The 12,036-nt window shown below is 50.7% G+C and overlaps 1 protein-coding gene across 9 annotated transcripts in view; it reads right to left on the reverse strand.

Annotated features, from left to right (window-relative positions):
• myo3b (myosin IIIB) overlaps nt 1-12,036 on the reverse strand; it is a 1,137,435-nt gene that overhangs the window by 247,698 nt on the left and 877,701 nt on the right. For all 9 annotated transcript variants that reach the window (XM_072475849.1, XM_072475846.1, XM_072475848.1 and 6 more), the window contains one exon: nt 9,929-10,006. In XM_072475849.1, coding sequence (XP_072331950.1) covers nt 9,929-10,006 — 78 coding nt within the window. The remainder of the gene's footprint in view (nt 1-9,928; nt 10,007-12,036) is intronic.

A 12,036-nucleotide genomic window follows, 5' to 3' on the forward strand; every position in this document is an offset into this window, starting at 1 on the left:
CTAATTTTGCTGTTTTTCAGTTAAAAGTGCAGTGTAGATTAGTGTCTGATTGGCTGAAGCTGCCCCCACCCTAATTTCTGAGAGGCAGTTATCTGGCAGTCACCTGAGGCCTGTAAGGGGCACAAAGGTACACATTGTGTTCTTCTCTTTGAAGTTTTAGTGTGAGTCATCCTAAAGTCTGTATAAAAGACAGACAGAAAGCGCACATTAGTAAGCATTGCGCAGGTCAAGGACACACAGCCTGAGTGAGAGAGATACAGACCGAGTGAGAATTTGGTAATTTGGTGCAGTGAGGTAATTCGGTGAAGAGTGGGAGAAGGTGCTTTTTCCCGACTGTTTTGTTCTCTCTCTTTCTTCGGGCCTAATTTCGGGAGCCGTTCGGAGGAGGAGGAGCAGTCTCTGTGAGTATAAAAATCTGTTTTCCAGTTTGTTTCCCAAAAGTGACGTCAGAGGGAAGCTGTGATCTGAGTGGTTGATAGTAAATCTGCCCCAAATTTTAAAAAAAACACAGCTAAACTCATAAACTTAAATTAAATTAATTAATTAGTGATGGCTGGCCAGGTGATGTGCTTGAGCTGCTTGATGTGGGAGCTGGCAGATCCCATTGCGAGCTGCAGCGACCACATCTGCAGTAAGTGTTGGCTGCTCGAAGAGCTCCGGGAGCTCAGAGTTGATGAGCTGGAGTCTGAGCTTCAAACACTGAGGCACATCCGGGAGGGGGAGACTTACCTGGACACTGTGTTTCAGGAGGCAGTCACACCTGTCAGAGTAAGTAGTTTAAATCCTGCCGGTGGCCAGGGACAGCAGGGTGTGACTGCAAGTCAGGCAGGTAAAGGGAACCAGCAGTCAGGAACTCAGGAGCCTCAGCCCTTGACTCTGTCCAACAGGTATGAGGCACTTGCTCCCTGTGTGGATGGCGAACAGGGCTGCAGGAAGGATGAGTCAGCTGACCAAGGCACCATGGTTCAGCAGGCCATTCAAGGGGAGGGAGTAAATAGGCAAGTTGTATTTGTAGGGGATTCTATTATCAGGGGGATAGATAGTATCCTTTGTGAGCAGGATAAAGAGTCCCGCATGGTATGTTGCCTGCCCGGTGCTAGGGTGCGGGACATCTCTGACCGGCTTGAAAGGATACTGGAGAGGGAGGGGGAGGATCCAGTTGTTGTGGTCCATGTCGGTACCAACAACAGAGGCAAGTCTAGGAAAGAGGACCTGTTTAGAGATTATAAAGAGCTAGGGTTCAAATTAAAAAACAGGTCCTCAAGGGTCATAATCTCCGGATTACTGCCCGAGCCACGTGCAAATTGGCATAGGGAGGCAAGAATCAGGGAAGTTAACACGTGGCTGAAAGAGTGGTGTGGGAAAGAGGGGTTCCTTTTCATGGGACACTGGCATCAGTTTTGGGACAGGGGGGACCTATACCGTTGGGATGGTCTCCACCTGAACCGAGCTGGGACCAGTGTTCTGGCGAAAAGAATAAATAGGGTGGTCAATAGGACTTTAAACTAAAGATTGGGGGGGGAAGGGAAAGTCAGAGAACCAAGAGATGAAGTCATCAGTGGGAAGCGTAGCTGCTTAGGAATACAAAAAAGCACGAAAAGACAAAACTCAGGAGAGGTTACGATAGTCCCCATCCCACAAAATATGACACAGTGTATGGAAAGGCTCAGTAAACCTAGGTCCACCACACTAAGAAAACAAAAAGGGACGGTCAATAGAGAATTAAAGGTGCTATATTTAAATGCGCGCAGTGTACGGAACAAGGTAGATGAGCTTGTGGCCCAGATTGTGACTGGCAGGTATGATGTGGTAGGCATCACAGAGACATGGTTGCAGGGGGTTCAGGACTGGCATTTAAACATCCAGGGATTCACGACCTATCGAAAAGACAGGGAGGTGGGCAGAGGGGGCGGGGTTGCCTTGTTAATTAGGAATGAAATTAAATCAATAGCACTAAATGACATAGGGTCAGATGATGTGGAGTCTGTGTGGGTAGAGTTGAGGAACCACAAAGGCAAAAAAACCATATTGGGAGTTATGTACAGGCCTCCTAACAGTGGTCAGGACCGGGGGCACAAAATGCACCATGAAATAGAAAGTGCATGTCAGAAAGGCAAGGTCACAGTGATCATGGGGGACTTCAATATGCAGGTGGACTGGGTAAATAATGCTGCCAGTGGACCCAAGGAAAGGGAATTCATTGAATGTTTACAGGAGGGCTTTTTGGAACAGCTTGTGATGGAGCCCACGAGGGAACAGGCCATTCTGGACTTAGTGTTATGTAATGAGCCAGACTTGATTAAAGATCTTAAAGTAAGGGAGCACTTAGGAGGCAGTGATCATAATATGGTAGAATTCAATCTCCAATTTGAAAGAAAGAAGGTAGAATCAGATGTAAAGGTGTTACAGTTAAATAAAGGTAACTACAGGAGGAACTGATGAAAATCGACTGGGAGCAGAGCCTAGTGGGAAAGACAGTAGAACAGCAATGGCAGGAGTTTCTGGGAGTAATTGAGGACACAGTGCAGAGGTTCATCCCAAAGAAAAGAAAGGTTATCAGAGGGGGGATTAGGCAGCCATGGCTGACAAAGGAAGTTAGGGAATGCATCAAAGCAAAAGAGAAAGCCTATAATGTGGCAAAGAGTAGTGGGAAGTCAGAAGATTGGGAAGGCTACAAAAACAAACAGAGGATAACAAAGAGAGAAATAAGGAAAGAGAGGATCAAATATGAAGGAAGGCTAGCCAGTAACATTAGGAATGACAGTAAAAGTTTCTTTAAATACATTAAAAACAAACGGGAGGCAAAAGTTGACATTGGGCCGCTCCAAAATGACGCTGGTAATTTTGTGATGGGAGACAAGGAAATAGCTGAGGAACTAAATGAGTACTTTGCGTCAGTCTTCACAGTAGAAGACATGAGTAATATCCCACCAATTCCGGAGAGTCAGGGGGCAGAGTTGAATATGGTAGCCATCACAAAGGAGAAAGTGCTAGAGAAACTAAGAGGTCTAAAAATTGATAAATCTCCGGGCCCAGATGGACTACATCCTAGAGTTCTAAAGGAGATAGCTGAAGAAATAGTGGAGGCATTAGTTATGATCTTTCAAAAGTCACTGGAGTCCGGGAAAGTCCCAGAGGATTGGAAAATCGCTGTTGTAACCCCCCTGTTCAAGAAGGGAACAAGGAAAAAGATGGAAAATTATAGGCCAATTAGCCTAACCTCGGTTGTTGGCAAGATTCTAGAATCCATTGTTAAGGATGAGATTTCTAAATTCTTGGAAGTGCAGGGTCAGATTAGGACAAGTCAGCATGGATTTAGTAAGGGGAGGTCGTGCCTGACAAACCTGTTAGAGTTCTTTGAAGAGATAACAAACAGGTTAGACCAAGGAGAGCCAATGGATGTTATCTATCTTGACTTCCAAAAGGCCTTTGATAAGGTGCCTCACGGGAGACTGCTGAGTAAAATAAGGGCCCATGGTATTCGAGGCAAGGTACTAACATGGATTGACGATTGGCTGTCAGGCAGAAGGCAGAGAGTTGGGATAAAAGGTTCTTTTTCGGAATGGCAACCGGTGACGAGTGGTGTCCCGCAGGGTTCAGTGTTGGGGCCACAGCTGTTCTCTTTATATATTAACGATCTAGATGACGGGACTGGGGGCATTCTGGCTAAGTTTGCCGATGATACAAAGATAGGTGGAGGGGCAGGTAGTATGGAGGAGGTGGGGAGGCTGCAGAAAGATTTAGACAGTTTAGGAGAGTGGTCCAAGAAATGGCTGATGAAATTCAACGTGGGCAAGTGCGAGGTCTTGCACTTTGGAAAAAAGAAGAGAGGCATGGACTATTTTCTAAACGGTGACAAAATTCATAATGCTGAAGTGCAAAGGGACTTGGGAGTCATAGTCCAGGATTCTCTAAAGGTAAACTTGCAGGTTGAGTCCGTAATTAAGAAAGCAAATGCAATGTTGTCATTCATCTCAAGAGGCTTGGAATATAAAAGCAGGGATGTACTTCTGAAGCTTTATAAAGCATTAGTTAGGCCCCATTTAGAATACTGTGAGCAATTTTGGGCCCCACACCTCAGGAAGGACATGCTGGCACTGGAGCGGGTCCAGCGGAGATTCACACGGATGATCCCAGGAATGGTAGGCCTAACATACGATGAACGTCTGAGGATCCTGGGATTATATTCATTGGAGTTTAGGAGGTGGAGGGGAGATCTAATAGAAACTTACAAGCTAATGAATGGCTTAGATAGGGAGGACGTAGGGAAGTTGTTTCCATTAGCAAGGGAGACTAGGACCCGGGGGCACAGCCTTAGAATAAAAGGGAGTCACTTTAGAACAGAGATGAGGAGAAATTTCTTCAGCCAGAGAGTGGTGGGTCTGTGGAATTCATTGCCACAGAGGGCGGTGGAGGCCGGGACGTTGAGTGTCTTTAAGACAGAAGTTGATAAATTCTTGATTTCTCGAGGAATGAAGGGCTATGGCGAGAGAGCGGGTAAATGGAGTTGAAATCAGCCATGATTGAATGGTGGAGTGGACTTGATGGGCCGAATGGCCTTACTTCCACTCCTCTGTCTTATGGTCTTATAGTATCAGGCTAAGCCTGGCGCAAGAGGAGGAAGAATTAACCCTACCCAGGGCGTCCGCCCACGTACCCTCGTCTATCTCCTCCCCAAGCTCCTCCTCCCATTTACCCTTTAGCTCCTCCACCGAGGTCTCCTCCTCCTGCATCTCCTGGTAGATTGCCAAGACCGTGCCATCTCCAACCCCCGAGAGCACCCTATCCTGGATCCTGAGTGCTGGAAGCAGCGGGAACTCCCTCACCTGCCGTCTTACAAACGCCCTTACCTGCATGCACCTGAAGGCATTTCCGGGGGGAAGCCCGAATTTTTGCTCCAGCGCCCCAAGGCTCGCAAACGTCCCATCTAAAAACAGGTCTCCCATCCTTCTAATTCCTGCCCTATGCCAGCTCAGGAACCCTCCATCCATTCTCCCCGGGACGAACCGATGGTTCTCCCGGATCGGGGACCAAACCGAAACCTCTACCTCACCCCTGTGGCGCCTCCACTGCCCCCAGATTTTCAAAGTCGCCGCCACCACCGGACTCGTGGTGTACCTAGTCGGCGGGAATGGCAGCGGTGCTGTCACCAGCGCTCCCAGACTCGTGCCCACACAGGACGCCATCTCCTGCCTCTTCCACGCCGCCTTCTCCCCCTCCATTACCCACTTGCGTAACATCGCCACATTGGCAGCCCAGTAATACCCACACAGATTAGGTAACGTTAACCCTCCTCTGTCCCTACTCCGCTCCAGAAACACCTTCTCACCCTTGGGGTCTTTTTCGCCCACACAAATCCCATGATGCTCCTACTGACCCGCTTAAAAAAGACCTTAGGGATCAGGATGGGGAGGCACTGGAATATAAAAAGGAACCTCGGGAGCACCGACATCTTCACCAACTGTACCCTACCCGCCAAGGAGAGTGGCAGCATATCCCACCTTTTAAATTCCTCCTCCATCTGCTCCACCAGCCTCGTCAAGTTGAGCTTGTGTAGCGCCCCCCAGCTCCTGGCCACCTGGATCCCCAGGTACCGAAAACTCCTTTCCGCCCTCTTCAGTGGAAGCTCGTCTATCCCCCTTCTCTGGTCCCCTGGGTGTACCACGAAGAGCTCACTCTTCCCCACGTTGATCTTATCCCCGGAAAAGTCCCCAAACTCCCTAAGGATCCGCATCACCTCCGGCATCCCCCCCACTGGGTCTGCCACATACAGCAACAGGTCATCGGCATACAACGAAACCCGGTGACCCCCCCCCCCCCCCCCCCCCCCCCCGCCTTACCGGACCAGCCCCCCTCCAGTTCCTGGGCTCCCTTAGAGCCGTAGCCAAAGGCTCAATTGCCAATGCAAATAGCAAGGGGGATAGAGGGCACCCCTGCCTCGTCCCCCGGTACAGCCAAAAGTATTTTGACCTCCTCCGATTCGTGGCCACACTCGCCACCGGGGCTTCATAAAGTAGCCTAACCCAACTAATGAACCCCTCCCCGAACCTCCTCAATACTTCCCAGAGGTACCCCACTCCAGCCTATCGAAGATTTTCTCCACATCCATCACCGCCACTATCTCCGCCTCCCCCTCCGCTGCAGGCATGATGATTACGTTAAGGAGCCTCCGCACATTGGTATTCAGCTGCCTTCCCTTATCAAAACCCGTCTGGTCCTCGTGAATCACCCCCGGGACACAGTCCTCAATTCTGGTAGCCAAAGCCTTCGCTAACAGCTTCGCGTCCACGTTGGGGAGAGAGATTGGCCTGTACGACCCACACTGTAATGGGTCCTTGTCCCGCTTCTAGATCAGCGAGATAAGCGCCCTGGACATCATCGGGGGTAGGGCCTCCCCCCTCTTGTCTCATTGAAAGTCACCACTAATATAGGGCCCAGCAGGTCCATGTACTTCCGGTAAAATTCCACCGGGAACCCATCTGGCACCGTGTGTGCCTTCCCCGCCTGCATACTCCCCAGGCCCTGAGTCAGCTCCTCCAGCCCTACCCGTGCCCCAAGCCGAGCCACCTGCTCCTCCTCCACCCTCGGGAACCTCAGTCGATCCAAAAATCGACGCGCCCCCCCCATCTCGGTCGGGGGCTCAGACCTACACAGCCCCTTATAAAAGTATCTAAATACCCCATTTATTCCCACCGCACTCTGCACCGTGTTCCCCACTTTATCCCTAACTCCCCCAATCTCCCTCGCTGCCTCCCGCTTCCGAAGCTGGTGTGCCAACATCTGGCTAGCCTTCTCTCCGTACTCATACACCGCTCTTACGCTTTCCTCCACTGCACCTCTGCCTTCCTGGTGGTCAACAGGTCGAACTCGGCCTGGAGACTTCGTCGCTCATTGAGTAGTCCCTCCTCGGGGACCTCTGCATACCTCCTATCCACCCTTAAAATCTCCCCCACCAATCTCTCCCTCTCTCTCCTCTCCTTCTTCTCCTTGTGGGCCCTAGTGGAGATTAGCTCTCCCCTAATCACTGCCTTCAGCACCTCCCAGACCACCCCCACATGCACCTCCCCATTATCGTTAGCCTCTAGATAGCTTTCAATGCACCCCCAGATCCGCCTGCTCACCTCCTCATCCACCAGCAAGCCCACATCCAGGCGCCACAGCGGGCGCTGGTCCCTCTCCTCCCCTAGCTCCAGCTCCACCCAATGCGGGGCATGGTCTGAGATGGCTATGGCCGAATACTCCGTGCCCTCCACCCTCGGGATTAGTGCCCTGCTCATAACGAAGAAGTCTATTCGGGAGTAGGCTTTATGGACGTGGAAAAAAAAGAAAATTCCCTGGCCCCCGGCCTGACAAACCTCCATGGGTCCACTCCTCCCATCTGGTCCATAAACCCACTCAGCACCTTGGCCGCCGCCGGCCTCTAACCCGTCCTGGACCTGGAGCGGTCCAATGCCGCATAAATCCGGCATCGTCCCAATTCGGGGCATATACATTCACTAATACCACCCGCACCCCCTTCAGCTTAACACTCACCATCACATACCTACCTCCATTGTCTGCCACGATGTTCAGCGCCTCAAACGACACCCGCTTCCCCACCAAAATCGCCACCCCTCGGTTCTTTGCGTCCAACCCCGAGTGGAAAACCTGCCCTCCCCACCCCTTTCTCAGCCTAACCTGATCTTCCACCCTCAAATGCGTCTCCTGGAGCATAACCCCATCTGCTTTCAGTCCCTTCAAGTGCACGAACACACGGGCCCTCTTGACCAGCCCGATCAGGCCTCTCACATTCCAAGTTATCAGCCGGATCAGGGGGCTTCTCACCCACCCCCCCTGCCGATTAGCCATCCCCTTTCCTAGGCCAGCCACGTGCCCGCGCCTCCCGCACTCTCCATTCCCCCAGCTGCAGACCCTCGCCCCGACTCTCTCTCCGAACTCCAGCTCACCTTTGGCCAATGCAGCAGCAACCCAGTCCCCACCCACCCCCCCTTCCCCTCACCCCCGCCAGCTAGGTCCCCCCCGAGCTGCGTTGCTCCCCCCATAGCACTCCGGTAAGTCAGCTGACTCCTGCTGACCCCGGCCACTCCCGCCACTCCATCAACCCACCAGTGTGGTAGTCTCCCCCCCTCCCTCCTGTACATCAGCGGGCGCTCCTCTCCAACACCGCCCTTCCCTCCCGGCCCTGCCCCCTTCCTTCCCTAGCGCGGGAAAAAGCCAGCGCTTTCCATCAGACCGGCCCCGCCCTCTCTGGCGCAGCTCCCTTTTGCGGCCTAACCCCAGCTCCCCCACCTCGGGCCTCCCATCTCCCCTCCCCCAACGGGGCCCCACGTTCCAACCACCGACGCCCACACTCTCACAAAACCCCCACTTCGAACCATTTCACCCTACCCCACCCAGCACCGAAGGAAACAATACAGAACAGAATAGAACATCCCCCAAAGCACAGTAACCACTGTAGCCCCCCGCGACCTCCCCTCACAACCAACCCTCAGTCCGTGTCCAACTTTTCGGCTTGAATAAAGGTCCACGCCTCCTCCGGCGTCTCAAAGTAATGGTGCCAGTCCTTAAACGTGACCCACAGTCGCGCCGGCTGCAGCATCCCGAATTTCACCCCCTTCCGATGCAGAACCGTCTTAGCCCGATTGTACCCGGCCCTCTTCTTGGCCACCTCCGCGCTCCAGTCCTGGCATATACGGACCTCTGCGTTCTCCCATCTGCTGCTCCGCTCCTTTCTTGCCCATCTTAGGACACACTTCCTGTCCACCAAGCGGTGGAACTGCACCAATACCGCCTGCGGTGGCTCGTTAGACTTGGGCCTCCTCGCCAGTACTCGGTGGGCTCCATCCAGCTCCAGGGGCCTCGGAAAGGCACCCGCGCCCATCGTGTTCAGCATCGTGACCACATATGCTCCAGCATCCGACCCCTCCACTCCCTCCGGGAGACCCAGAATCCGCAGATTCTTCCTCCTCGGCCAATTCTCCATGTCCTCGAACTTCTCCTGCCATTTCTTATGCAGCGCCTCGTGCGCCTCCACCTTCACCGCCAGGCCGAATATCTCGCCCTCATGCTCCGAGGCCTTCTGCCGCACCTCCCGGATCGCCAGCCCTTGGGCCTTCTGGGTCTCGACCAGCTTGTCGATTGAAGCCTTCATCGGCTCCAGCAGCTCTGCTTTCAATTCCGTGAAGCAGCGCTTGAGAAATTCTTGCTGCTTTTGCGCCCACTGCGCCCACGCTGCCTGGTCTCCACCCGTCGCCATCTTGGCTTTCCTCCCTCGCACTTTTCGCTGCACCAGAATTACTTTTTTCACCGGCTCCACTCCTGGTCCAATCCATACAGTGCCGGGGAAATCGTACTGTCACCACCTTCCCATGCTGGGAACTGTCGAACAAATGCCACTGGGGCCCCTCAAAAGAGCCCAAAAGTCCGTTTCTGGCGGGAGCTGCTGAACGTGCGACTTAGCTCAGCATAGCCGCAACCGGAAGTCCTCGACAATAAAATTCTAACACGCATTTAAATACTTGTATATCCTGGTCAAGGAAAATTCTTTGAAACAAACCTACCAACAGAATATTCTAGGCCTAAGATTAGGTGAAAGAAAACATCTGAGCTATTTTCTCTTTTGCTGTGAAGTTTCAGCATTTTCGTTTTATTTTTAAATCCATGCAGTTTCTGATATTCCTGTGAAACAGTAATTGTAGCATTCTTCTACAAGGCCATCAGAGAACTAACTACCTTTATACTCTACAACAAAATTTGACACTCAGGATGATGAGTGTATGCAAGGACAGAAACTATAACTTCAAAGAAAATATGCATCACAATACAATCCGTTATTTTTGGATTGCTGAAGCGTTCGTTAGATTTAGTCGCTATCTACAACATTTTTGTTCGGGAAATGCAAAATGATATTTCCAAGCACTTGCATTACCTGTTTGAATACAAATGGCAGCTTCTCTTTGTGTCTTTAGCTGTGTGTAGATGTTATGAGCAACATATCCTCTCCAGGCTAAAAAGAAACAAATGAATCATGAGCCAGGGATTGGAAAGAATAAATTGTGTATAATTCAAAATTCTTAAAGAGACAGTCTCCTTCTGGCTGGCATGTGTTGTGCCAGAATTCATACGAAAGCTTTAAGATTTACTTGAAAAAGGGTGTTTTTTGCTCTCCAGAAAGCAATTTTTATTCTTGGGGGAAATAGAGAACAGATTTTTTCGTTGGTTTACTTAAAATATACGAGTTATAGAATCATAGAGTTTACAATGCAGAAGCAGTCCATTCGGCCCATCAAGTCTGCACCGGCCCCTGGAAAGAGCACCCTACTTAACCCCATACCACCACCTTATCCCCGTAACCCAGTAACCCAATCTAACCCTTTTGGACATGAAGGGCAATTTACATAGAACATAGAAAATACAGCACAGAACAGGCCCTTCGGCCCACGATGTTGTGCCGAACCTTTGTCCTAGATTAATCATAGATTATCATTGAATTTACAGTGCAGAAGGAGGCCATTCGGCCCTTTGAGTCTGCACCGGCTCTTGGAAAGAGCACCCTACCCAAACTCAACACCTCCACCCAACACCAAGGGCAATTTTGGACATTAAGGGCAATTTATCATTGGCCAATTCACCTGACCTGCACATCTTTGGACTGTGGGAGGAAACCGGAGCACCCGGAGGAAACCCACACAGACACGGGGAGGACGTGCAGACTCCGCACAGACAGTGACCCAAGCCGGATCGAACCTGGGACCCTGGAGCTGTGAAGCAATTGTGCTATCCACAATGCTACCGTGCTGCCCTTAAGAACAAATAAATCTACACGATATCATTTTACCGTAATCCATGTACCTATCCAATAACTGCTTGAAGGTCCCTAATGTTTCCGACTCAACTACTTCTACAGGCAGTGCATTCCATGCCCCCACTACTCTCTGGGTAAAGAACCTACCTCTGATATCCCTCCTATATCTTCCACCTTTCACCTTAAATTTATGTCCCCTTGTAATGGTTTGTTCCACAGGGGGAAAAAGTCTCTGACTGTCTACTCTATCTATTCCCCTGATCATCTTATAAACCTCTATCAAGTCGCCCCTCATCCTTCTCCGTTCTAATGAGAAAAGGCCTAGCACCCTCAACCTTTCCTCGTAAGACCTACTCTCCATTCCAGGCAACATCCTGGTAAATCTTCTTTGCACCTTTTCCAAAGCTTCCACATCCTTCCTAAAATGAGGCGACCAGAACTGTACACAGTACTCCAAATGTGGCCTTACCAAAGTTTTGTACAGCTGCATCATCACCTCACGGCTCTTAAATTCAATCCCTCTGTTAATGAACGCGAGCACACCAAAGGCCTTCTTCACAGCTCTATCCACTTGAGTGGCAACTTTCAAAGATGTATGAACATAGACCCCAAGATCTCTCTGCTCCTCCACATTGCCAAGAACTCTACCGTTAACCCTGTATTCCGCATTCATATTTGTCCTTCCAAAATGGACAACCTCACACTTTTCAGGGTTAAACTCCATCTGCCACTTCTCAGCCCAGCTCTGCATCCTATCTATGTCTCTTTGCAGCCGACAACAGCCCTCCTTACTATCCACAACTCCACCAATCTTCGTATCATCTGCAGATTTACTGACCCACCCTTTAACTCCCTCATCCAAGTCATTAATGAAAATCACAAACAGCAGAGGACCCAGAACTGATCCCTGCGGTACGCCACTGGTAACTGGGAGCCAGGCTGAATATTTGCCATCCACCACCACTCTCTGACTTCTATCAGTTAGCCAGTTCGTTATCCAACTTGCCAAATTTCCCACTATCCCATGCCTCCTTACTTTCTGCATAAGCCTACCATGGGGAACCTTATCAAATGCCTTACTAAAATCCATGTACACTACATCCACTGCTTTACCTTCATCCACATGCTTGGTCACCTCCTCAAAGAATTCAATAAGACTTGTAAGGCAAGACCTACCCCTCACAAATCCGTGCTGACTATCCCTAATCAAGCAGTGTCTTTCCAGATGCTCA

Source organism: Scyliorhinus torazame, chromosome 2, assembly GCF_047496885.1.
Source record: "Scyliorhinus torazame isolate Kashiwa2021f chromosome 2, sScyTor2.1, whole genome shotgun sequence".
Classification (NCBI taxonomy): domain Eukaryota; kingdom Metazoa; phylum Chordata; class Chondrichthyes; order Carcharhiniformes; family Scyliorhinidae; genus Scyliorhinus; species Scyliorhinus torazame.